We start from the raw sequence: 27,343 nt of genomic DNA on the forward strand, positions 1-27,343 counted from the left end.
CATATGTGTTTAGATGTTAATCCTCTATCATGTGTATGGATAGAAAAGTCATCCCATTCTTTCTTCTCTTTTTAGTGAAAATAATTTTAATACAACATATTCTAATCACAATTTTTTCTCCCCATTTTCTTTCATATCCCCCCCAAACACATACAAAACAAAATCCATGAAAATACAAAGTCAGAAATTATAATATACAAGCAAAAGACCAGTGAAGATTAAAAACTACCCAAAAAAGCAATATAAACCTACCCCCCCCCCATCTCCAAAAACACCCTTGAGTTTGTTCTGTGTTGACCATCTACTGGTTGGCATGGAGCCTTCCTTAAACTTGGTTAATACACCCAGCGAGACTCCACTTGAAAAAATTAATTTTTGCAAGCAGAGGCCAATTGGAGATAGCTTCTTGATTAGAGATGTGAGCTCAAGTCCACTCCTCCCTCTCGGCCCTGGCTTGAAGCTGTACAGGCCCTGTGACTGCTGCCACAGCGTCTGTGAGTTCATGTTTATGTCAGTCCTGTTGTGTCTCAAAGACACTGTCTCCTTGGTGTTTGTCATCTTCTCTGGCTCTTGCAACTTTTCTGCTTCCTCTTCTGTACAGTTCCCTAAGCCCTGAGGGATGTGGTTTGATGAAGACATCTCACTTAGGACTGAGTATTCCTAAGGCTCTCACTCTCTATACATTGCCCAGTTGTGGGTCTCTGTATTAGTTCCCGTCTACTGTAAGTGGAAACTTCTCTGATGATGTCCAAGCTTATCTATGGATATACTCAAAGTTATTAAGAGTCGTTTTTATTGTTATGTTCCTTCAGCAGAGCACTAGTATTTGGTTTTTCCCCTAGGCCCAAGATGTATTTAATCTCAAGTTCTTGGCCATCTGAGTAGTGTCAGAGTTCTATCCAGATGGGTTCCATAGTGATTGGTTGCCCGTACATTTGTGCCACTATTACACCAGAATATCATTCAGACAGGTGAAACGTTACAGATTGCAGGATTTGTAGCTAAGTCGGTGTTTACCTTTCTCCTTTCTCTGCATGCAGTGTCTTTCAACACCATTATTACTAGTCAGTAGGGATGAAGGCTTTAGTCAGGCACCAGCTTGACTTGTCCCTGTTCAAGATATGTAAGTGTGCTCTTCAGCAATAGGCTTTTATCATCACTTTGTGGAGAGCAACCAATAGCCTTGGCAATAGCCTGAGTTATTTGGGGATTTCTATGGACCCCCCTTTGGCCAAAAACTCAATTAGATATAACCCATTCTTGGCACTAGAAGTTTCACCTGGTTGCAGAAGATGTCTTCTTGGAGCTTTGTCTCCTCCATTATTTAGTGACTCCACTTGGATTTCTTTGATATGTGTACATATCTTAGGAAGCTTCTACAGCAGTAGATTTCCATCCAACCCCTCAAATGGCCCTGAGTGTCAGCTGTTCCAGTATTCCCTCCCTTACTCCCTCTTCCCTCCTCCCCCTCCCCATTTAATCCTCATGTTCCAGCCTCCTCCTGGCTCTCCATAAGGATATATTCTATTTCTCCTTCCTAGGGAGAGCTTCCCCTCCCCAACCCCAAGTCTCTTGCTCGGTAACTCAGCTCTGTGATTTTATGAATTGTAGACTGCTTATCAAAGATTTAACAGCTAACACCCACATGTAAGAGAATACATACAGTATGTATCCTTTGGGTTTGGGTCGTTTCACTCAGAATGATTCTTTTTCTCCATCTATTTACCAATGAATTTCACGATTTCCTGTTTAACAGATAAATAGCATTCCAGACTGGAAACTTACTGCATTTCCATTATCTATTTATCTGTTGATGAGCATCTAGGCTGTTTGCAGTTTCTGGCTATTACGAAGAGAACAGCAATGGACATAGATGAGTAAGTGTCTCAGTAGTCTGATGAAGAGTCTTTTGGGTATATGCCCAAGAGTGGTATAGCTGGATGCCGAGGTAGATCTATTCCCAGATTCCTGAGGAACAGTCACACTGACTTCCTTAGTGGCTGCCCAAATTTGCACTTGTGCCAGCAATGGATAAGTTTTCCCTTTTCCCACATCCTCACCAGCATGAACTAATATTTATTTTATTGACTTTGGCTATTCTTATTGGTATAAGATAAAATCTCAAAGTAGTTTTGATTTACATTTTCCTGATGACTGAAAATATTGAACATTTCTGTCTCTTGAGAATTTTATTTATTTCTGTGTCCCATGTTTTAATTGGGTTATTTGTTTTTCTTTTTTTTTTTTTTTTTTGGTGTCCAGTTTTTAGTTCTTTATATATTCTACATGTTAACTCTCTCTCAGATGTGTAATTGGTAAAGATCTTTTCTTATTCTGTAACTTGCCACTTTCTCCAAGTGATGGCATCCTTTACCATGCAGAAGATTTGTTTGTTTGTTTGTTTGTTTCATGAGGTCCTATTTGTCAGTATTTGGCCTCGTTTCTTTCTTTTTATTTTCTGTTTCTTTTTTAAATTTATTTATTTATTATTAATTACAGTTTATTCACTTTGTATCCCAGCTGTAGCCCCTCCTTCATCCTCTTCCAATCCCACCCTCCCTCCTTCAGCTCCTCCCATGCCCCTCCCCAAGTCCACTGATAGGGGAGGTCCTCCTCCTCTTCCCTCTAATCCTATTGGCCTCATTTCTTGACGTTATAGAGTCCTATTCAGACTGTCATTATCTATGCCTCTATCTTGAAGTGTTTTTCCTTATTTTTTTTTTCTTGTAGAACTTTCAGAGTTTCAGGTCTTATGTTAATATCTCTGATCCACATGGAGTTAATTTTTAATCCACAGGGAGTGAAAGGTGAGAAAGATGATTCTCCTTCATGTGGATATTCAGTTTTCCCAGCATTATTTGTTTAAAAGGGCTTCTCTCCAAGTGATCCCAGCAAGTATTTTTGGTGTCTAAGGGTGTGTGCATCTATGTCTAGTCTTCATGTGATCTACATGTGTGTTCTTGTATCAGAGCCATGCTGCTTTTATTACTACAGCTCTGTTGCATAACTTGAAATCTGATAGTTTCAGCATTGTCCTTTGCTCAGGACTGCTTTGGCCATCTAACAATTTTATGTTTATAAAAGAATTAAATTTTTTTTCAGTATCTGGGGAAAATGATATTGACATTTTGATGGGGACTTAATTGAGTCTTTACAGAGCCTCTGGTAAAATGGCCATTTTTTTTTTACAGTATTGATTCTTCCAACCCACAAGCATAAGAGATTTTTACATCTTTCAGCATCTTCTTCAATTTCTCTCTTGAGGAACCAAAAGAAGTTTCCTGCCTATTGGGTGTTTTGAAATCTTCATTATAGAGTTTGTCACTTCCTTAGTTGGGTTTATTCTGATATTTTACATTTATCATCATAAATCCTGTTGTAAATGGGATTTCCCCTTTTTCTCTTCAGCGTGTTTGCCATTCATATATAGGAGAGCAACAGATTTTTGTATGATAATTTTGCATTCTGCCATTTTACTGTGTTAATCAGCTCTAAAAGATTTTCTGGTAGAGTCTTTGAGATCTCGCATATGTAATTATATCATCAACAAATGGAGATAGTTTGACTTCTGTCCTTTCTAGTTGTATCTCTTTTATTAATGCCCCTTTTCTTACTTCTCTGGCTAAGACTCCTAATGCTATATGTAAAGAGTGGGAAAATGGGATACCTGTCTCTTACTCCTAGTTTTTTCCATTTAATATGACATTGGCTGTGGCTTTGCCATATATAGCCTTTATTGTGTTGAAATATGTCCCTTCTGTTCGTTGTTTCTCTAGAATTTTTATCATGAAAGGGTTCTGGATTTTGTCAAAAAGTCCTTTCTGCATCGATTGAAATTCCCATGCCATTTCTGTCCTTGAGTCCACTATATGATATGCTGCAATTTTGATTTACATGTGTTGAACCATCCTTTCATGCTTGGAATAAAGCTGACTTGATTGTGATGAATAAACTTTCTTATGTGTTCTTAAATTTGATTTGCAAGTATTTTAGTGAAAAGAAAAAGCATGTTTCTTTTTTTTGTCTAGGCTAGGTCCAACCCTCCTGGCCACACTTAGCAGACACAGCAGACACACACACACACACACACACACACACACACACACACACACTCCTCTGTTCCTTCAATCCTCTGTCCCTTCCTCAGCCCTTCCTCTCTTTTGTGATCTGGACTGTCTTCTTTCATCTCCTGGTTCTACCCCTCCTTGTCTCCCTTCCCCCTACCACAATGACTAAGTCCTTTACTCAATGCCAAGTGCTTTGGCGAACCCAAGGTGAACCAAGGATGTTTTCTGCCATCCAAGACATTATTGACCTAAGATAAGAAATCTATAAAACTATGGTTCAAAGTCACCACATGGGGTGCTTACATTGAACAGAAATAAACAAAATGGCAGGTCAGCCTGCTAGGTGGCTCATCCCCCTGTTATCCCACTTCTAAGAACAGGAACAAACTAGGAAACTGAATAACTAATTGCTTTCCTGCCTGCCTTAAAGTTATCTGAATCCTGTTACAAGGTGCCCAGCTGTATGTGTTCATGTTTTAATAATATTTTTGTGTATGGACCATATTTTGTATCCATTCATCTGTTGCTGGAAACCTAGGTTATTCCAAAGTCTGTATTCTGTAATGAGCAAAATTTATTATAATGTTGATAGTCATGCTTCCTTAGTCACATCCTTCTCCACATCCACTTTGTACCTTTAGCATCTCAGCAAAAGGTTACCACTTACTGACCACAGCCTACGTGTTAGCAGGAGCTATATTCAGGTGGTCCCTTTGGCCTGTAACACCTGCTTCCCTTTGTTTTCTGTGCGGATTTAACACAATAATCCTTTCTCCACACCCAACCAGAATAGTTGCTGCAGTCATTGCCAGAGCCAAGGAATGGTGTGAGGGAGCAAGTGACAGAGACTCTGATTAACCGTTACTGGGGTGCAGCTGAATAGGAAAAATAACTGAATGTTTTGTGATGGGCAGCCATTCATGGTTCCTACCTCTGCCACAGCCCTGATCTCAACTTCAGGTGTGTGTGTGTGTGTGTGTGTGTGTGCAATGAAACTGCACTCCTTGAAGGCAGGAATATTTCTGTCTCTGTGGACATGGCAGAAAAAGCTATTACAGAGTAAAGAGATAGTGAACATATATTTTGCTGAATTTGGCGTGGGCAGATGATACACTGGATACAAGGACACCCGTTCACAGCAGATGAACATATATAAGGATGTGTCTGCTTTACTAGACACAGGAGGCTCATTAAGTCCTCACATGGGGCAAATTGTCGTGGTCCTGCAAGCTCAAGAAAACCTTACTGTTTATCCTGTGCATAGTTTTAATAGAATTAATAAAAGAAGAAAAATACTGTTCCCTTAAAAACAGTTTGAGGAGTCTTAAATCTGTTTAGCAGCTCAGAAAGCTTGCCTTGGACTTCTCTGAATGCCGGGCAGGCATCCCACAGTCATTTACTCTTCTTATTGCTACGGAGACAGTGACTGCAGAGGCAGGCAGAGGGGCTGGCATTTGGGGAATTGCCAGGAAATTTTATTCAGTCTAAAACAACCAAATAAGGGATACACAAACGCTGAACAAATCATTATGTAAATTAAATGAGCCAGAAAAGTGAAATCTTAAAACTCAGGGGCCTCTTGGGTCATTGTAATTTTTAACCTACTGCAGGAAGGGCAGTTGCTGTGATTAACACTGTGATTGGAAGCAGCAAATGACACCAGGGAGAACAGGAGTCATCAAACCCGACCTCAAGCTGCTGTTTCCATGTCAGGAGTGGAACAGAGTCCCTGGGGCCTCCCAGTCCTTCTTAGCAGAGGAGGAAAACTTGCTCTCCACTGCAGGTGAGGCTGTCTGCTGCCATCGGCAAGCCGGAGGCTCAGCGCTGTTTACCACGTACTCTTCTGAAAACTGGGTTTCTCTGGCTCTTCCCCAAGCCAGAAAAAAGCTACCAAATGGCTCAGGTTGAGCAAATACTAATGAATAAGATGAAGTTCTTCTCCTCTGCCCTACCTCAGCTAGCTCTAAGGCAAGAGGCACTTTGGAATACAAAGCCAAGTGGCAATCTTTGAGCCCAAAAATTGCCCATCATTTATGCTTTGGGGGGTACAAATTCTCCTCCCCCACAGAAATCTAAGAGAATTCAAAGAGAAACACAGCGTAGTTCAGATTCAGTGGTGTGTAGAATTGAATACAGACACATCTCGTTTTATCCTATCTCATTTCATGGCACTTTGGCAGAAACTGTTTAACAAATTGAAGCCTTGACCAGCAAGTCTCTTGGCACCATTTCTCCAACGGCACGTGTTCACTTTGTATCTGTGTTTCACACTTTTTTGGCAATTAGGTATTTTTAAGCTAAAGTGCAGCCATCTTTTTGTAGATGCAGGCTGCTGCATGTTAAACAAAGCACGGTACAGTATAAACGTAACATTTATGTGTATCCAGATGCTGTGGTCTACAATTAAAACTGCTGTTTCCAGGAACAGCTGTGGGAAGTTCTGAATCAGAGCCAAATAGACCATCAGGGGATCATCTAATGCTCTTCTCTCTTCCCCTGGGACCTCTGAGCCTCCTCATCCAAGCTCTGAGTTTAGGGAGACAGAGACTGGGCAAAAAGCATTTTCTATAGCTCTTACTCTGTAGCTCGAGTCACGTGGACTCATTTGCTCTCGGTGCTTTGAGAGAAGCTGCGTATGCTCGGTATCAATAGTCAAGACTGAAATGGGGTCGACGGCATGCTCTTAACGACCACACCTAATAACTAACCTTAAAGAGACAAGCTGGGAGTAGACCCCACCACACTCAAGGATGGCCTAGGATAGTTTAGCTTTGGTCCAGTCCATAGTCATTCAGCATGGTTGGTTACCTTAGCAGACATTAGTGTGGGCTATGTTTAGTTAGACCCCTGCTGTCCTATGCAGAGATCACAAGCCACATAGTCATGGAACCTCTGAAATGACGCCCATCTGAGCTACAGTACGCTGTGAGCCTAAAGCACAGGCCTAATTTTTAAAGACAATGTGAAAGAAAAGCATATTATGTCACCGTCGTTGATACATTTGTCTTCAATTTCTGTTGCTATAGCACAATATCTGAGGCCTAGTGATTTTTGAAGATCTGAAGTTTGTTTATTTGTTTGTCTTTGCGCTGCTGGGAATAGAGCCAGTGGCTCTTGCTACAGCTTAGTGATCCCAGAACCTGGAGATTTATTTGGCTCATGATTCTAAAGGCTGAAAACCCAGTTCCCATACATCTGTTAAGCATCTGCTCAGCACCTTCTTACTGCATCAGGACATGGCAGAAAGCATCATATAGAACAGAGGAGCAAGCTGCTCGCCTAGGCTTCTCTCCTTTTCTTCTAAAACCACTAACTGTATTGTGAAGGCTCCACCTCTGTGACCCCACCCACTCCGAATTACATCCCAAAGACATCCAAGTGACATTCATACACAACTTCAGAAATTTCATTTCCAGCACATAAAACTTGAAAGACACCTTCAAACTGCAGCAACGCTGAAATAATGTTTGGGACATGGTTGATTTGTTAGTCATTTTCTGTTACTGTATTACAATGCCTCAGATAATTGACTTGAAAAGAGAAAGGTTTATTTAGGCTCACGGTTTCTGAGGCTTCAGATTGTGGTGATTCGTTCCATTGTTTAGGGCCCTACAAATGTGGACACTCTGGTAGAAAAGAGTGTGTGATGGAGCAAAGCTGCTTACCTTATGGTGATCAAGAAAGAAAAGGGCAGGAAAGGGTTGTAGTCCCAATATCTCCTTGAAAGACACAACCGGAACAAATGGCCTAACTTCCTTCCATAGGCTCCTCCTCCTAAAAGTTCCGCTGGCTTCCACCAGCAGGGTCACAGGCTGGGACCTTCAACGTATGGGCCTCTGGGAACATTTAAGGTTTTAATCCTAACACTGAGCTAAGTAAAATACACCAATGTGTTATGTGTTTATTAATAAGACTATATTAGCTTATTGTGAAAACTACTTGTATTTTTTTCGAATTTGACTTCTCAAAAACAAAATTAGGGGGCTAGGGATATGACTTGGTGGGAAAAGGTACTTGCTACCAAGCCTGATGAATTGAGTTCAATTCCTGGCACCCACATAAAAGGCAAAAACTGACTCCTGAAAGTTGTCCTCTGACCTCCACAGGGGTGATATGACCTCTGCATATCCACACATGTACAGACACACACACACACATATATTCAATCAATGTAAAACATGTTCAAAAACAAAATTATACACATAACATTTATTATAATGCTACTGGGCATGACTTAATATTATTATATCACATATATTATAACATATATTAAATATCATTAATATACATAGTACTATAGTATAACATTGTCCAATAGATAGAACTATAATGACAGTAATATAGTATTAAATAGAGCATATATTATGGTATATGCCATATTCACAAAATATGTATTTATATTATATAATAGCATTGTATATAATGATATCTGTTATATTATAAAAACATATGCTATGAATTAACTAGTATAACATTTATATTATATTTATTATATCTCCTCCCTTTAAAATGTTGAGGATCCCAATGCCTAGTTTATGCCCCAGACCAACCAAATAAAAATCCCTGGAGGTCAGAACCAGGCCAGCTTACTCCAGTCCCCACCGTAGCTGACGAGTACTCTGTTCCCTGCAGGAAGTCATTACGAGTTAACAGTCAGCATTATCATAACACCCAACCACACTAGGCACCTGTACCAGGATACCATGTGTGTTAACCAAAGCTTCTGTGGACCTTGTTATTAAAGTTATATGAAGTCTAGAGGCCTCGTTATTGGCTTCTGTGGTGCTGTGGTTTACAATAAATGTCCTTTGTCCTCAGTTCTCAGCAGCTTCCAATACCTTTGTATTAGGCACTCAGAAGAACTGAGAAAAATCTTTTCCTCTCACATTAACCATTGACAAGATTTATTAAGCCTCTTGAACTTTCCAGGGTGATGAGTATCTTTGCTTTACTGATGCCAAGTCTTGCTTGGCTCTGAAGCTGGTCATAAAAAATGCAAAGTCATTACAATCGAGAAATGTCCTATCCCACCCACTTCTATCTTCTGATAAGCATAGGGGACTGAGTTAATACCAAACCATGTCTATATGGGGCAGCTGCAAAGTGACCCCTAAAATGTGGGTACAGGTCCCTGAAGGGTGGTATGCCCAGAATGTAAGTTCCGCACAGCTTCCCATATAACCCGCCTTGTGTGTTTACTTGTGCCCTTTGTAATACCATTCAGAGCAAACTGAGAAATGTTAGCAGGCATTTTCCCCGGTTCTGCAAGCTGTGTTAGCAAATTATCAAGCAAAAGAAAGGGCTCCTGTGAATCTCTTGTTGGCACCGACAACTAAAGAGAAAGTGTGAGCCTACTACTGTGGTTCTGTGTCTGAGATGAAAAGGAAAGGCAGTCTTGAGGGATGGGGCCCTTAACCTGGAGGGTGAGCACTAAGTCTGATTAGTGTGAGGAAGTGAGTCCGGCTGACCCTGAGAAAGTGGATGGTGTGGGAATAAATCTCACACATTTAGCAGCTAGAAGTATAATATTTTGAGAACATAAGAAGAGAAAATGATTTTTCCCCTAACTTTATGTTAACAAATGAGGTAGGGTTCCAGAAAGCCCAACAAGGTGACCCCTTAGCCATCTGACATAAAAAATGTGCCCAAAAGCCTGCTTCCTCCATTTCTAACTCACACCACAGTATAGATCCCACAGCCTAACTTGTAACCAAGTCACCCTACTCCCTTTCAGAGATGACTTGTCAAGAGGTGTGTGTGTGTGTTTTCAGTGTGGTTAGTGATGTTCAATGAGTGTCCTAGAATATCCCATCTCAGGATGCTGAGAGTGACATGAGTTAAATAGAAACAACAATTAATTATGGGACTTACTGAAACTCAGTGAGCTGGAAAGTAGGAAGAGGCCTTCTCCACATCACACTCCACCCAAATTAAAAAAAAAAAAAAATGAGAAATTACTCAAAGGAGTATGATAACATGTGTTCTTTATGTAAGACCATATGGCAATGAGTTTCTCTGTTGGAAATGAACTTAGGATTTTGAGGGAAGGCCCAGACCAAGGCCATGAAGTAAACAAAGAGTATGTGATTTTTTTTTCCACTGCTGATGACAACTTGACTATCACTGTCAAGCTTGGTTCTGGCTAAACCTCTGTGAATTCTATCCAGAGTGGTCAAGATTGGCACTGATGTCACAGCTCAAAGAGAATAATTGACTTTAGCAATAACTCACTATTTAATAAATTTATTTGTGGATACCTAGTGTACCCAGCTGTAATGGTTTGCTTTAAATATCCCTGAAGGGCCCCTACCTTAAAGGATCTACCTTTAGGGTGGTGCTGTTCCAATGTGATAGAACCATTAGGATGAATGATCTGATGGGAGGACCCCAGGTCTCTTCTTCTTTCTCTTTTTCCCTAGCCGTGGGTCAAATGGGTTTGCTCTGAACATGCTCCTTCTGTGTTCTCACAAGACCAGAGTAGTAGGGCCACCTGACCATGAACATGAGCCTCTAAAATCCTAAGCCAAAATAAATATATTTGTTTCCTTAAAGGATTCCCTCAACTATTTGTTAAAACGAATGAAAAGCTAAAGCACCAACCTATTCCCCAAACCAACTAAACAAAAACCTTAAAACTTGGGAAAGACAAGTCTGAGAGTCATATGTAAAGGCACTGGGTATATCTGTGTGTATTAATGACTCATTTCAGACATCTCTAGCAGATACGGTGTGACACAATGGACACCGAGAGGACTTAATAACGTCACTTTCATCTCGGAATCTGAGAGGAGCAGGAGACATCACTCACCCACAAGAACTGCTGATTGGTGACACCTCTGCCCCTGTCCAAGACACCTTGATCAAAAATATAGGACTTAAATCTACTCCAAACTACAAGAGATGTAATCATAGGTCACTTTGTGTACTATGTAGGCTACAGGACAAAATTGAATTTGGGTATTAAACTCACTAACTTTAAACTCTTTACACACAGTGACACTTCTTGCAGGGAGAACTGATGGACTTGGGGTTGTTTTATAGAGTGTTTGTTTAACTGATGTTTGTATTTGAGGGGAGGTCTTGAGTGTTCCAAAGTGGCCTCAAACTCATTACATAGCTGAGGATGGCTTTGAACTTTGAACTTCTCACCCTTCAGCTTCTCTCCCCTGAGTGCTGGGACTACAGTTTATTCAGGGCTAAGGATCAAACCCAGGGCCTCATGTGGGCAACACAAGCACTCCTCCAGTGGAGCCACATCTCAAGTCCCTGATTTCTTCAGTCTAGCAAACAATTGCTCTCTGGATTATCTTCTGCATAAATCAACTTTGCTATTTTAATTGTTTGTCCGGTATGGTAAATACATTATAATTACTAGAATTTCAACATCCAGTAGATCCATCGAGAGCTATATATAAGCACAATATTGTCCTTAGGGCAGATAATAGCCCTGACAGCAGCTAAGGGCTTAGACTATGGTGCTTCCTGGTCTTACATATACAAATAAGTCAAAACTGTTAGTGCACTGGGCACTCTCTCTTAACTACTTGTCCTCCATTCTGTCCCATCCTGGGGGTGTTTCCTGCTGTCCAGGTTTTCACTGAGCATCTGAATATGTTGATCCTCAGGGCACCATTAACTAGTAAAATACCTCAGCCTTGCTATTTCTACCCATCCAAAATCCATCTTAAAACTTATACCTAAATCCTCAGGTCAGAATCCATTTGCTTCTCTTGCGCCTTCATTACTTGTAGGTCAGTAAGCTACTCTCTGGGATCTATGAAAGAGGGGGTGAACAATGCGATGCCATCTCTTTATTGCCTGGATTTGGAAAACTTCCCATTAGGCTTTCTCGGTACAAGACCTTTTACCTGCACTGCTATAGTAGAAGACAAGGCCAAAACCTACCTTCCAGGCATTACATTGAAGAGCATTAATCTATGCTGACAACCACTATAAAGCATGCTGGAGACACAGCACGTCCACGGGCCTCATTATTCACTTGTTTAACAGATGCAAGCCCGGGGAATTTGGTCACTGATTTCTGCGATAACAGAAGGAGATTAAGCAGCTCAATTTGAAGCCTCAATTATGAAATATGTCACCCCTGTTCTGCCCATTCACTTACCTGGCTTCTGGGGCCATTTAAGACCACCTGCTTCTGCAAGCCCTACTGCTGAAGGCTTTATGCTCTATTGTCCCCACACTTTATTCTCAACCTCTCCTGATCCTGGCTTCTCATCCCGACCTTCATCAAACCTCTCAATAGCCTAAGAGACGAGATGTCTTCATTCCTCTTCCCACGGATGAACCTAGCTGGAAAACTGTACAATCTCTCTGCCATCTTCATTCCCACCCTCATTTTGTAACAGCAGACAGCATGCCACCGCAAGCAATGTTATTCAGGGACAATGTCCTGCTCCCTGCCTCATCACTCTGCCTGGCTACCGGAGGATAGGATGGGGCTATAGCCCAGCAGCTCTCATAACCGAACAGGCATCAGCTTTGCTTAGAGGCAGCTGTGCTTGACTGTAGATGGCTGGACCATCCTGAAGTTTCAAGCTCACGAAGAGAATTCTGAAAATGTGCATGCCTGCTGTGTCCACTGTTCCTAGGAAAGTGTGTTCTCACCTCAGATTGGGAACCCATAACAGACCAAAGAGAGGGTACCCCTAAATTCTAAGTTTGGGGGGTTACTTTTGGGACTATTGGTGGGAGGCTAATCTCAGGAATGACTCTGCAGATCTCTCCAGTGGAAGTAACAGTGCTGGTCTGGAGCCCACACCTGAGATCCACTGTCCTGGCAGACAGTCAGGAGTTTTGGAGGCCAGACCTACAGATTTAACGGCTACCAATTATGTGACCTTGGGCAAGCCACTTACTTTCTGAGCCTCAGGAAGTACAATCTGTATGAAAAGGAAAATGTGACTGAAGCCATTAGATGATCAAAGGGAAATATGGGCTGATGTGTGTGAAGCCTTGCCTCTACAGTAGGCATTTGAAATACCAGCCACAGCAGCTACTTGAAGCAGCTAATGACAGAGACACAAGCCAGGGATCAAAGTCCCTGAGGAATCATCAGTCTCAAGAGTGGAAGTCTGCATCATAACCAGGCACCTGGAGAGGCACTGGAGGCCTTGGTGTTTAGAAGCTGCAGCCCTTTTTCTTCACAGGTAGCAAGAAAACAAATGCCTTTTATTCAAGCCTTCATATTCCCTAGAGGTCAGCAATGCCATCTCCTTGGCCTTCCTGTACCCCAGGAGAGAACTCCATTTGCATTTCTGTCACCTTGCTTTCAATCCTTTCTCATCTTCATGTTTTATTCCTTGTCTATAGCCTTTAAGTAGCTCTAGGTTTCTGGGCAGCCACTACTGCTGCAAATTCATGGAGAATCAGCAAAAGCATTTGCCTCTATATTGAATGAGTAGAATAATTGAACTGCAGAACACAGACCTAAGAATAATGGCCACAAAAGAGAAGAGATGAGCAATGACTAAGCAAAAGGAACTCTTCCTTGTTAAACAAAATAAAAGGAGAGATCCTGATTGTTAAGGAATTGGTGTGTTTCTGGTGTTTGTCTCCACCTTCAAATTCAAGTACAGCTGTAAATGATCCAGCCATGGGTGAAAGCTGTCTTTTAACATAAGTCAGTTTGTTCAGTTTGAACTCAATATAGTAAGGCTAATGATGGCCTAGGACCAGAAGCAATTTTAATTTTCCAAGACAATGCTCAGCTTCTTTCCAAGTCCTTAGCTGGTTATGAAATTCCATAAATCTAACTCAGTGACTCACACACTTTCATGCAATAATCATTTAGAAAGCTAATTTAAAAGGACAACCCTCAGTTCCTCCAACCCACCCCAATCTGACCCTAAGGTTGCTGGTATTTGCATTTTAACTAAGCATTCTCCAGGGCTCCACTGTGCAGGGCCACAGAGTTCTTCAGGCCAACACATGCTGGCCTCCTCAATGCTTAGGCTGCATTCTCAGTCACGATGTTCTTGCCAGAGCTGCCCAGGATTCTGCAGATCAAGCCTCTTTCTTTTCCCTCCCATGTGCTTCTCTCTTTACCCAGGAATCCAATCACTCCAGTGGTTGCTAAGGTGAAATTTGAGTGTGGTGTTTAGACTCTTCAGAAATCCAGGAATAGGTTAATAGGAGGAGAGAGAAAAATAATGAACACGTTGAATTCTCTTTTTCTGTGCTCCCCAGAAGTTATGTATTTCTCACATGGAACTTGAGCAGCCAAGGAAAAAAGACCTGACAAGAGGAAGGAAGTTGCAAATAAGTCTTAATCCTCCCAGGATCCTCTTCTTCATCAATGACTATCCAGGGCAATAGCCATCAGCCTCCAGTGTCTGTGAAGCCCTTAAACCATGACAAGTCCAAAGAGATTCATGCTGTAAGTCTAGAGTACATTCTAGATTTTTAAAACTTCATTAATAACAATAATAATATTGTAAATACCTCATTTCTATATTGGCTACATGCTAAAATGGTAATATTTTAAATAACTGGGTTAAACAACTCTTTCATTAATCTTATTTATTTCATTTTCCTTTTTTGAAGATGGCCTCTAGAATAGCTCACACGGTCCATGCGGCTCATGTTGCATTTCTGTTAGTGTTGACCCAGAATTTCACTGCCCAGCAAAATAACAAGTCATATGTGATTATTCAAAAATGTTCTCAAAGTAAATTAAAAGATCAGCTCATCTGTTGCAATGGCCACAGTGCAAGCTCTTATGGCCACAGGGGGGTTGATGGCAGTCATATTTGATGGCATCTTTGCAGAATGTTCTATTGGACAGATCTGATCTACTTCTTCGATACTGCTCTGTATTGTTTTTAATTGTCCTAAACTCACCAGTATAACTTGAATTAGAAATCCCACTCCAAGGCCCAGTTCAAACCCTAATATTTTGTCTTGTGCTCACAGCCACAGCTCTCCATTCTCGGCCTCCATCTCCACATGGCCTCTCCTCTTCTTCTCACATCCTTTCTCCCTCTCTCAATTTTCTAGTTACACTGAATCCATCCAGACAACCCAGGGTCATCTCTTTATCTCAAAATCCTAATTGAGTTATACCTGCAAAGTCCCTTCTGCCATGTGAGATAGCATACTCACAGGCTGGGGACCAGGACGTGGACATCTGTGAGTGACCACTGCTGCCTGTGCAACCTTTACTGAGAGAAACAGGCTTTTTTTTCTGACTTCTGCTTGCCATGTCAAGAGCCCAAGTGGCTCTGCATAATCCAAGGAAGCCTCAAGCTCCTTGTGTTTTTGATTAAAATGACCTTGTAAAAACCAAACAACTGAGAATTCCCCAGACCATACCCTTGCCCACATGCCCAGAACAAGATATGAATTTTTTTTTCTGTTAGGAGGTCAGCTCATCACTTCATATCAAAGCTGTGTCTCACTGGAACATTACTGTCACCATTTTTTCAACTTCATAACCACCCCTACTTGCCGTATTCTTTACCCAGAAGAGAAACATTTTGGCCTGAAGTAAACGACATAACTCATGTGTTGAAACCATTCCCAGTTCAAAACTAGCTTGCTGTTTAAAATAAGAAGATTGATGATAAGCACATCTCTGAGTCACTGGAAAGGTGTGAATAGAAGGCCATGATTGATTCAACTCTGGAGAACTCTAACTTGATCATTTTTTAATGATCCATCACAAGTTCTCAGTGAACATTTTTGAGTTGTCAATAACATTGGATCTCTCATGGTAGTGCAATTCCATAAGGGGGTCAGAACTCTGATGCATGTATATGGGGGAAGATATCAAAGTAGAATTCATTGAGCCAAAATGAAAATAATTCATATAAAAAAAAAAAATAACCACTGTTGCCGAACAGCTGTGGGCTCTCAAGTAGGACTGTGGTTTCACAAAGGAGGACAATAAGAGATTCCCACAGCACCTGACCCTACATACAGGCAGTGTGAACAGACAAAAATATTGGGTATTAACCGGGTTGTAACTCAGCTGATGGTGTGCACAGCTAGCACACAAAAGGCCCTAGGAGAGATCCCCAAGCATGACATAAGTCAGGTGTGGTGGCACACACCTGAAACCCCAGCACATAGGAAGTGGACACAAAAGGATCAGAAGTTTAAGGGCATCTTTAGCCACAAGTGAGTTAACGAACACCCTGGGTTATGTGAGACCCTGTCTCAAAAGGAAAATAAAAATAAAATATCCCTCTGTCTCAACCACCAGTGTGAAGTTCAGAGAATTCACAGGCACAGTTCTGGCCATGGAAATTCTTCCTGGTTTTTGGCTTAAAAGTCAGCAAAACAACTCCAGGCCTCCACAATCTGTAGACTGAGTGGCCTGTCATCAGAACTGGTTGAAATGAATCAATAGCTGAGTTCCTGTGGCCAACACTGGCTGAAATGTAGCCTTGGTGTGTGGGAGAGCTAGTTTTTTTGTCTACTTGATACAAGCTAGAGTCATCTGAGAGGAGGGTACTTCCGTTGAGAAAATGCCTCCATAAGATCCGCCTGTACCTTTAGGCAAGCCTGTGGGGCATTTTCTTGACTAATGATTGATGCGAGTAGGCGCAGTCCGCTGTGGGCTATGCCATCTGTAGGCAGTCCCGGGTCATGTAAGAAGGCTGAGCAAGCTATGGGGAGCAAGCCAGTAAGCAGCATCTCTCCATGGCCTCTCAATAGTTCCCACTTCCAGGTTCCTGGTCTAGTTGACTTCCTGTCCTGACTCCCTCAGTGATGGATTGTTACCTAGAAGTATCAGATGAAATAAACCCTCTCCTCCCCCAAACTGCTTTGAGTCATGGTGCTTCATCATAGCAATTGATACCCTAAGTCTGTGTACACAAGAAAAGTAGGGCACTGACGTGGCCTATTTTCTAGTTCGATAGCAGAATCCTTGAGCCTGGGCACTTTATAAAGGAGAGAAGCTTCTTTTGATTCATAGTTCTGGAGTCTGGGAAGTCCAAACAAGGCTGCCTGCATCTTGCAAGGGCCTCATGCTGCTTCATAAAATGACAGGAGGAGCAAGGAGAGGAGATGATGGGCACTGCTCTGCTTTCATGCTAACCAGTGCAGCTTCCCCAGACCCAGAGCGCCAATCTTTCTATGGGGGTGTTATCCCTTCTGACCCAAATTTTTCACAAAGATCCCACTTCCTCTCAATACCGTGACATCACATGGGTTTGTGTGCAGACAAACTATTCAAGCCATAGCAGGCAACTTCTACCAAGGAGTATTCTGCATTTGTGACCCTCCCTGTGGAAATACAGAAATAAGGGACTCAGAAACCTAACACTAAGCAGGAGGGAGGGAGGGAGGGTCGTGGGGAAAGGGACCCAAGAAGGAGGAAAAGTGAGCCATCACTGTATCATGGAGCTGATCACCAGTTTGGGAGCTTGGAGGAACTGCAGTGGGTCTTGCAGGATTGCCCTCCTCAAGGTCAGGAGGCTCCTAGGTCAACAGCATTCTTTGGGGTTTCACTTCACTGATTTCCTGGTTTCCCTCCATGACGTTTCTAAAGCAGGATCCTATGCCTAGGTAGCAATCAATGCCTTGACCTGGGATGACATGGGAGGGCCACTCCAGCCACTGAATGTCTGCTCCTCTCATCCCTCACAACATACTCTCTGCAGGCACCCGGTAAGGCCCTGCAGGCACATTTGAGACTTGAAGCAGGTGTGCAACAGAAACTCCTGGGGTACCCCCTTGAAAATAATACAAAAATGGACTGGAGCGATGGCTCAAGAGCCATGCTGCTCTTTCTGAGGGCAGGGCTTCAATTCCCAGCACCCACAACCATCTGTAAGTCCAGTTACCTGTGTGCAGGTCCGTGAACCATCCATATATGCAAAATAAAAATTAAAATTCTCAAAAGTGAAACAAAAATAACTCAGGGACTCTACAAGACAATGGTAAAAGTGGCCCAGAAACATGCAAGGCTCTGCTTTAATCCCTAGCCTGCACACATGATTGAACACACACAAGCACACACAGAGCCAGGGACAGGGAAGGGAGCAGAGAGGGGAAGAGGATGGAAGGAAAGGAAATCAGAGGGAAGAGGAGGGAAAGAAGGAAGGAAAGAGAGAAGAGAGGAAGAGAGAGGGATTAGGAGGAGAGGGGAAAGCAGAGGAGGGTAGGAGAGAGGAGAGGAGAGCCTGGCATGCTGACCTGAAGAGCTGTGGTGGAGGAGCCATGCTCAGCCCTTGTCTAGATCTTGTTCAGGAAATACCCAGAGGCAGGGAGAGGCAACAGTTTGTTGTTGTTGTTGTTGTTGTTGTTGTTGTTTTAATTCACGGCTCACTAGAGTGAAATAACACATTCCCTGCCTCTCCCTTCAGGATAGGCAGTGTGCTCCACTGACCTTCGCCTCTCTCTTGGTTTTTCTACCATCTCTCTTTAGTTTTTGTTGGGCTCTGTTGCACTGTGCTCTTGCAGAGCAAAGGCTGTGTGGCCCAGACCCACAGGCCTCCCCTGCAAGCAGAGAGCTCTGCGGGCTTATGGTTTTGAAGGCATCGCCGTTTTCTTTTTCTCCACAGTTGTTAGCCATCAACAGGGTTCCCTTTCTTCAAACAGGCACTCAAGGAGACAAAAAGCACAAACAACATCAACCGGTGAATGAAGCCGTTAGGAAAGAGCTGCACAATGGAATGCTATTCTACCCTAAAGAAGAAAACCCCGTCATTTTAAACACCATGGATAAAACCGGAAGACAATGTGCAAAGTGGAATAAGCCAGAGAGAGAGGACAGATGTTGCATGGTTTCCGAGATATAAGTAAACTAAAAGTTAAGAAAAACCATTCAAATTCATCAACTCAGACAGGAGAGAATAGTTACCAGTCAGGACCTAGGAAGTAAAGGGGTAACATTGGTCTAAGCGTACTGTACTGTCAAAGTTAATTTTTCTCTCTGCTGTGATCAACCTTTCTAAAGAAGGAAAGACTTTTTTTTTTTCTGGTTTACTGTTCAGGAGACACAGTTTATCACAGCATGGAAAAAGAGGTTTCTGGCTGCATTACAGTGTTGTTTAAAAGAAGGAAAATCCCAACCATTCTATTTTACCAATAAAGACTCAGGAGCCAGATGCTGGGGTGCAAACTTGCCAGCTCAGAGAGGCAGAGAAAGTAACCAGCTAACCTTCCTTCTCAGCTCAGGTCTGGATGGAAAAAACCCAAAAGGCTAACTAGCTCAGCTGACAGCACAGGAACAAAAGACGAAAACAAACAAACAAACAACAACAACAACAACAAAAAACCCAAGGCCAAAGGCTTGCTAACTTAAAGTCCAAAAAGCCAGGGAGCTGAGTTGCTGAAAATGAAGCCTAAGCTATAGCCAGAGCTTAAATTAATACCCCTTTCTTCTCTACACTGTCTTAAATACCCCTCAGCTGTCTCAAATACCCCTCAACTCAAAGTCCCTCCTCTTTAATCCCTGTCAGCTGGTTTCTTGTTCTGCCTCTTGACCTAGGTCTACCTTTATTAGATCTGGTATACAGAAAGCTCTTGGATTAAAGGCGTGTGCTAGGGCTGGCTGAACCACACCATAATCACCTGTTTACAATAAACGGAAAGTTTTTGAAATAAAGGTGTGTGACCACACCAAAGAAACAGGGTAAGTTCACAATTTGGGGGTTCACAATAGCATTGACTATCCTGCAACTCTCTACCCACAGCCACGAAGCAGACCGAGATGCACACAGGTATTGCCTGCTTTCACCTACTTTTTCAGTCTGAGATTCCAGACCATAAAATAGTGCCGCCCACATTTGGACTGGTCACCTCAGTTAGCTCGGTGTACATGTGCCCAGAGGCACAATTCTACACCCTGCTAAAATGGCTTTGAAGCCTCACCTCCGCAGGCACAGACTGTGAGATCAACCAGTCCTTGAGGTCTGCTGCACAGAGTGGAAACTGTCCCTCACAGTCCTGTGTTACTTACTAGAAATTTTCTGACAGGGTGGATCTTAGGCGATCTCTTTGGGGCAACAACACTGGGTGTCTGTGGTTAGCGTTAAATGTCTTCCATATATACTTTGTCCACAATTTCCTACAGCGTGGGAGAACCATTTTGTCCTACTGGCCCAACAGGAAGGAAAGGTTTCAAAATGTCAGCAGTTGTTGGGGCAACAGACCATCGCTGATACCTATGGCCTAACTCATATGACCCCTCCATCCATATGCACATCCTTAAGAACCTCCACTCGGGCAATCTAGGCCCTTAACTATATCACAGAAAGAAAATTTTAGAGAGAGTCAGAGTACATCAAAGTTAGTAAGTTTATTAAGCAGAGATGGTACACACTGTTGATTTAAGAACAGGTGTTGAACAAGAGGTGCCAGGATGGACAAAGTTCACATTCACAACATGAATGTGGGCTTCTCAAGAGAAAAAAAAAGGGGGGGGGCATACTTACATGCTGCCCTAGTTTGCTTTATATTATTGTTCTGAATACCAGGAGCAAAGCAACCTGGGGAGGAAAAGGGGTTATTTCATCCCACAGCTTACAGTCCATCATGGAGGTAAGTCAGAGAAGGAACCCAAGGCACAAACTTGAAGGCAGGAACTGTAGAAGAGACCATGGAGGAAGACTGTTTCCTGGCTTGGAAGACTGTTGAACTGGCTTGTGTTCAGCTACCTTTCTTACACAACCCAGTACCACCTGCCCAGGGTGGAAAGGCCAACAGTAGACTAGGCCTTCCCACATCAGTCATTAATCAGGAAAATGCCCCCACAGACTGGCCCACAGGCCAATGTGCTGGAGGTACTGTGGTTCCCTCTTCCCAGATGACTCTAGTTTGTATGGCATTGACGAAACACTACCCTGCACAGGTGTCTTTACAGTGATGCATGCATATCCACAGGTAATTTCGGAGCTTTCTAAGGCTCGCTGTTGCAGCTTCAGAAACCCACCTGTGGCAAAGAGCTGCCCTGCCAAGGCAAGAGGAAGGGTAACTGGAGAGCCAAGGCAGAGAAGAAACACTACCAGGATGGAGTAAGCAGATTCAGACATGGATCCCTTGCAAGAACATCAGCTGTACCCAAAACAGCAGCGATGGCACACCCAATGCATCTTGAGGATTTTTGATGGTCAGTCATAATGTAAATGCTCTGGTTTCGACACCTGATTAAAAGGCTGAGTAAACAAATGAATGAATACAGCTGGGATACAGAGTTAATAAAATGTAACTAATAAAAAAAATGAATGAGGCCTGAGAATTGTAGTTCAGTGATCAAGCACTTGCTTGAATAGGTAAAGCCCTAGGTTCAATCCCCAGAATAGCACATTTAAAAAAAAAAAATCTCTTGGGGCTGGAGAGATGGCTCAGCATTTAAGGTCACTGACTGCTCTTCCAGAGGACCCAGGCTCAAATCCCAGCACTTACATGGCAACTGACAACTGTCCTTAACTCCAAGATCTAACAGCCTCACATAGACATACATGCAGGCGAAATACGGGTAAATAATTTTTTTTAAAAAATAATCTTTTTAAATAAAGCCCTTATTCTACATAAACTAATGGGCATGGCATCATAACTGTAAGACTTGGCATCATAATTGTTAGCCTACATGTTTTCACGTTGTTAAAACAGTATAGCAATGCTCAAATGTTAGAAAAGCAGAAGAAATTCTAACAAGGTCCTAGCAAGGCCTGAGGAATGGTAGAAATGCTGCCAGTAGAGTTCGCCACTCTGGGAGCACCTCCACTCCGGGAGCACCTCCACTCACTCCAGCCTCTGCCTGGTTTCAGAGAACAAAAGGATGGAGCAACCCGCTAAGCTAAGTAACTGCTGCGGAAACAGAATGATTAACTGAACCTGCCAAGGACTGACCAGGTCAGCCAGTGCAGCCAGAACTAAAGAGTGTGAAACGGGGAGTCAGCCCCAGTGAACCAGGCTCTCAGTGAGGTTCAAGAACTCATCCAATAGGAGCTTACACCCGCCTATACTGTCATCACTGGAGAGAAAACTACAGAAACAGGACCAAGGCTGGACACGCCATGAGCCCAGGGGTGGCAAGAGGGAGCAATGCAGAGACTAGAACCCCAAGCCTGTGTCCTCTAGACTGTGTGAGGCCTTCATGTCCGTGCTGTAGAAGTCATGGGTAGGAATAGGGCTCAGTGGCCCAGCTCTTGCAGAGGAGGCATGACGTCAATCACTGGCACAACAAAACGACAATCAAATTAAGTTCAATTGAACTAAAGCCAAGTCACTCTCTTTAAAAGGGAGGGGGGAAAAAGGCCAATTTTTAGAAATGTTTTCCCAATCAAGAAAGCTAATTTCTTCAATCCCCTGCACATTAAAAACAAATAAGTATTTCAGTGATGGAAAGAAAAAAAAAATGGTGCGAGTACCCTGGGGATCTTTTTATAGTATAGAGTGTGAGAATATTAATTAAAGGAATCTCAGAAACGAAGAGGGCCTGAGAAAGGGAAGGAACGAGAGTTTTGTGGGCCCCCAAAATGCTCCAGTTGAAAGTGTGAAACATTGAGAACCAATTTAATGCAACCCTCTCCCAGAGAAGGACCTGTGAAGAGTGAGGAACACAAATTAGCAAACCCTGAGGCACTGAGTGAGCGTCAGAGAGGAGCAGCTAGCGCCCGAACGGCGTTCTTCAAACAGCTATTCGCGTCCATTTTTGAAACTGAAAACGTGAAAAGGAAAAACAGATGCTCCTACACGAGGCTTTCCCAAACTGAGTGTCCTTGTACCTGCCAGAATCCATCAAGTGATACTCCTTGGTACTAATTAATAATCAACTAGTGACAACTGCCAGTACCCTTCCTGGGGATCACACTCTGCTTCCTGAGCCTAAAGACAATGTCTCTCTAGTCCTCCTTGGGCCCTACAGGAAGTTTTTCTATTCTGTGAGTCCAGAAGCTGAGTGACAAGATTGCCCACCGTCGTTTCGCTAGTGACTAAGTCCCTGTTCCCGGAGCTAGCAAAAGTTTACCAGGGGCTGCTTGCTCTTCAGGCTTTGCGTTCATTAACTCTTAATTTTTCCTAGGCCTAGGAAGTGGGCACTGTTTTTTGTTTTGTTTTGTTTTGTTTTGTTTTTAATTATAACACCTATCTTGGGAGCAAGGTGGCTGGGTAGAAAGAGAGAACGGCTGGCCAGGCCAGGAGAGCAGGTTCACCCCGGGTTTCCTCTGCTTCCCAGCTCCAGCCGGGATCTTGGCCACTCAGTCAGCCAGGGTCTCTCCATGACTTGCAACGTTTCCTTTCTGCACTCCTCACTGGTAGGCAGCGCTCTATTCAGATGTTTCTGCACTGTCAGCCTCACCCCTGGAAAGCAAGCAATGTGTGTGGCCAGAGGCTATTGCTCATAAATGACTGAGAGCCATCTGAAAGTCAGGAAATCACAACTTTTTATAACAGTGGTTACTCTTATTCTATTATCCAGACTTGATCTACATCTCTATAGCCATGAGTGATATGAAAACATTATTTGGTGGCTTGTTTTAAACGAATGAGTAATATTATCTGTGATTTATCTATTTTTCAGAGCAGATATACTATGCCGGCCCTGTCAATAACCTTGGATTTGAAGTTCCACCGGTAAGGTTTTGGTTTTCTGTTTTGTGTTGTGTTAACTATTTTGTCAAAGCCTTCATCTTCAGCTCTTGGTTGGAGAAAAAAAGAGAAGGATGAGAAGAAGGCAAGGAAGTAGGAAGAAGAGGAGGGGGGAAGAAGAGGAGAAATAGAGAAGAAGTAGTTGAAAGTGTTAGTACATTCCATAATTTGAAAGTGCTAGCACATGCCATAATTAGGAGGCGCGCTTAACATGCTGGCTTCGTCCTTTTGATGCTTCAGATTGGTGCTCTATAGAATCTTTGCGCTAAACTAGAACAAACCCTTATGAGAGTTGAAATTCTAGTACCTTGTCCACAAGATTGGCTGGAGTTGGAGAGTCCATCTGTCTAGAGTTGCTTGGAGTGTGTAGGAGGCACCTAGCTTCTGGCAGTCCAGAGAAAAGACAGTTCACAAAACCCCAAGGGCTTCGGTGTCCTACACAGTTTATTCTGACTGCCAAGCTAGGATGTTAGTCCCCTCCTGTTTACTGTTTAATGTATAAAGAAGAGGGCGAGGGCAATAGCTCAGCCAGGAAAGTGCTACCTTGCAGACATAAAGCATCTGAGTTTGATCTCCAGAGGCCATGTTTAAAAAGCCAGATGAGGTGGTACATGCTTATAATCCAAATGCTGGAAAAGCAGAAACAGGCTCACCCCTGAGACCTGCTGGCCACCTAGCCTGAGGAGTTTCAGGTCAGTGAGAGATCCTGACTCAAAAAAGGAAGAAGGCAGATGATGCATGAGGAGTAACAGCCAGGATTGTCCTTGGCCTCCACAGGCATGCGCACACACAATTTATAGATGTGTGCACATATATAAATGTATATGTATGTGTACATATATTCCACATACACACACAGCTGCACACACAGACGTGACCACATAACACATGTACACAAATAATATGCACAAATAAATACAGGTGTACCCAGCCCACCACCCCAGAGGCTGGAGCATTCGGGGTAAAGGGGGAGCACATCTGGTGGGGGTCCTCTTGCTGGTGAGGACTTTGTGACATCTTATCAGCACAGGACATTAGGGGACAAAGGGAGTCAAAGTTTTTATAACATACCCACTCTGGAGAAAAACCGTTGACTGAATCCACTCACAAGGGCAGAACCCTTTAAAGGTCCCACCAGGGCACATATCCTGACCTCACCCTGAGGATTAAGTTTGAACACTCTTTATAGTAGAGACAGTCAAGCTACAGTAAGGTGTCACAAGCAGATAGAGAGGCCTGTCCTGAGCATTCACCGGCAAGACTCAGAGCGAGGACTAGAATTTCCCAGGAAGTCCTTTTCACTCAAAATAACATGGTTTCTGACGCGTGTGGACTCAAGCTACCCTGACATGGCCATGCATTTTCCTGCTGCTCCTCAAAAGAACAATACGGAACATCATGAAAATGTCATCATTTAAGCATCTTGCCTTCAGCTTCATCTTTTCAGCTGTCTGACACCTGAAGGAGACACTGTCTCTTGCATAAGGAATCTCCTGAGCTTAGTTTCCTCCAGCCCTGGGACTGTTTTCCTCCTGTCCCATCCTGTGCTCTCCTAAGTCACAGAGTCTGGACCAGGCCCTCCCTGGTTTCCACAGGAACCCTTCTCACAACCAGAGTCTCTGTCCCTCCCTCTCTGGAAATCTCCAATGATCTTCTGCAGCCTTTCTGGGAAATGCGCAAGTTCTTCCAAGGAAGGAAAACTCAGTCTCTCCTCACCCCTAGCACACGGGGCCTGAACTCTCCCAGGGAGCATTTCTTCACATTGTTGCTACTTGAACACTCTTCCTTTCCTCATTTTTCTTCTGATACCCCACCAGAGACTGATGTAATAATTGCCTACAATTGGATTTCATTTTGCTTTGCTGGCTTTTTAAAATTGGTTACCCTTAGCAATTCCTATGCGATGAAGGCAGGGTTGGGGAGGGGGGAATCTCTTAAAGTCACAGATGCTCTTTGAAAGGAAATTTACCCTCAGAGATGTAAAGGGTTTTACAGATGCTCCTCATCATAACACATCCCATAACTCTCCCATAAAGAGATTACATCCCATAAACTCTCCATGAATTGCAAATAGCTTAAGTTGAAAATGCATTGAGTCGACCCAGCCTGCCAATCATCAGAGTTCAGTGGCACGACAGGCAAAAGAGTGCTGGTCATTTGATCGTTTACTCTCATGACTGGGCACTGGGACTCACTGTCACTGCTCATTGTGGAAGGAGGTTTGAACAGGGGTGAGCCTGTTTCTGCTTTTCCAGCACTTGGATTATAAGCATGTACCACCTCATCTGGGGTGCCACGGGCCTGGAAAAATGAAAATTTTAAATGCAAAGCACAGATCCTGCTGAGCTCATTTTCGTCGCTCGCCATTATAAAGCCATTGTGAGCAGGCGCCATATTACAGTCCTCTACAGTCTTTTTCTTGCATTCTTCATCCAGTAATAGGGCTCCAGGAGATACAGCCCAATATAAGCCAGCCCCGTGGCCAGGTGTGCTGACCCTGGTTCTCCTCCTCTTCTGGGGCCTGTACATAGGAAGCAAACACCTGGCCATCTCCCGACCCATCCCCAACCTGTAGACCCAACAGAGGACACAGCTCCCTGGGACACATCCCACCCAGGCCTGTGCGGCAGAACAGCTGGGGACCTTGATCTCAAAGAGGCTGTCCACATTGGCCACAAACAGCCACAGTGTGACCAGGGCCTCCGGCTCACAGCCAATGGCCACAGAGCTTTGGAAAGAACCGGCACGCTGTTCTCAGGAGAGACTCCACTTTCATAGGAATAGTCAGTTGAGAGCATTTTAGTGAAAGGCGTACTCACATCCCTTCCTTCACCTAGGCCGCACAGAGATAGGCTTCAAACTAATGGAGGGTTCTCCGAAGCCAAAATGTGTTCTCACTCAGCATTTACTCTTTGATACGTTGGTTGTATTTCCTCTTTCTTGAAATGTATTTATTTTCTTATCTATATATGCAATATATACTTACTAGTCCGTGTATGTGTGTGTACATGGACCTGAGGTCTCCATTGGATGTCTTTTCTTGGTCTTACCCCATCTTTACTTTTTACAGTGTGTGTGTGTGTGTGTGTGTGTGTGTATGTGTGTGTATGTGCTGTGTACACATGTCACAGTGCGTGTGTGGAGGTCAAAGGACAACTTGCAGGAGTCAGTTCTCTCAACAGGCCCCTTTACCACTGAGCCATCTTGCCATCCCTGTGCCTTTATTCTTTGAAACAATGAACCTGAAGCTCGTCGATTCAGCTACCAATGAAATTCAGGGATTCATTTATCTCTGAGCATCTTTTAGATATATGCCTAGGAGTGGTATAGCTGGATCTTGAGGAAGCGCTATTCCTAATGGTCTGAGAAAGCGCCAGACTGATTTCCAGAGTGGTTGTACAAGTTTACATTCCCACCAGCAATGAAGGAGGGTTCCCCTTTCTCCACATCCTCTCCAGCATGTGTTGTCACTTGAGTTTTTGATCTTAGCCATTCTGACAGGTGTAAGGTGAAATCTCAGGGTCGTTTTGATTTGCATTTCCCTAATGACTAATGATATTGAGCATTTCTTTAAGTGTTTCTCTGCCATTCGATATTCTTCTATCGAGAATTCTCTGTTTAGCTCTGTACTCCATTTTTTAATTGGATTACTTGATTTGTTGCTGTTTAACTTCTTGAGTTCTTTATATATACTGGATATTAACCCTCTG

At 43.2% G+C, this 27,343-nt stretch overlaps 1 protein-coding gene across 1 annotated transcript in view; it reads left to right on the forward strand.

Moving 5' to 3' along the window:
- Positions 1 to 27,343, forward strand: part of Ly86 (lymphocyte antigen 86) — a 66,801-nt gene that overhangs the window by 36,959 nt on the left and 2,499 nt on the right. The window contains exon 4 of the mRNA XM_021650947.2: positions 23,566 to 23,618. Coding sequence (XP_021506622.1) covers positions 23,566 to 23,618 — 53 coding nt within the window. The remainder of the gene's footprint in view (positions 1 to 23,565; positions 23,619 to 27,343) is intronic.

The sequence above is a fragment of the Meriones unguiculatus genome, chromosome 19 (genome assembly GCF_030254825.1).
Source record: "Meriones unguiculatus strain TT.TT164.6M chromosome 19, Bangor_MerUng_6.1, whole genome shotgun sequence".
Taxonomy (NCBI): Eukaryota; Metazoa; Chordata; class Mammalia; order Rodentia; family Muridae; genus Meriones; species Meriones unguiculatus.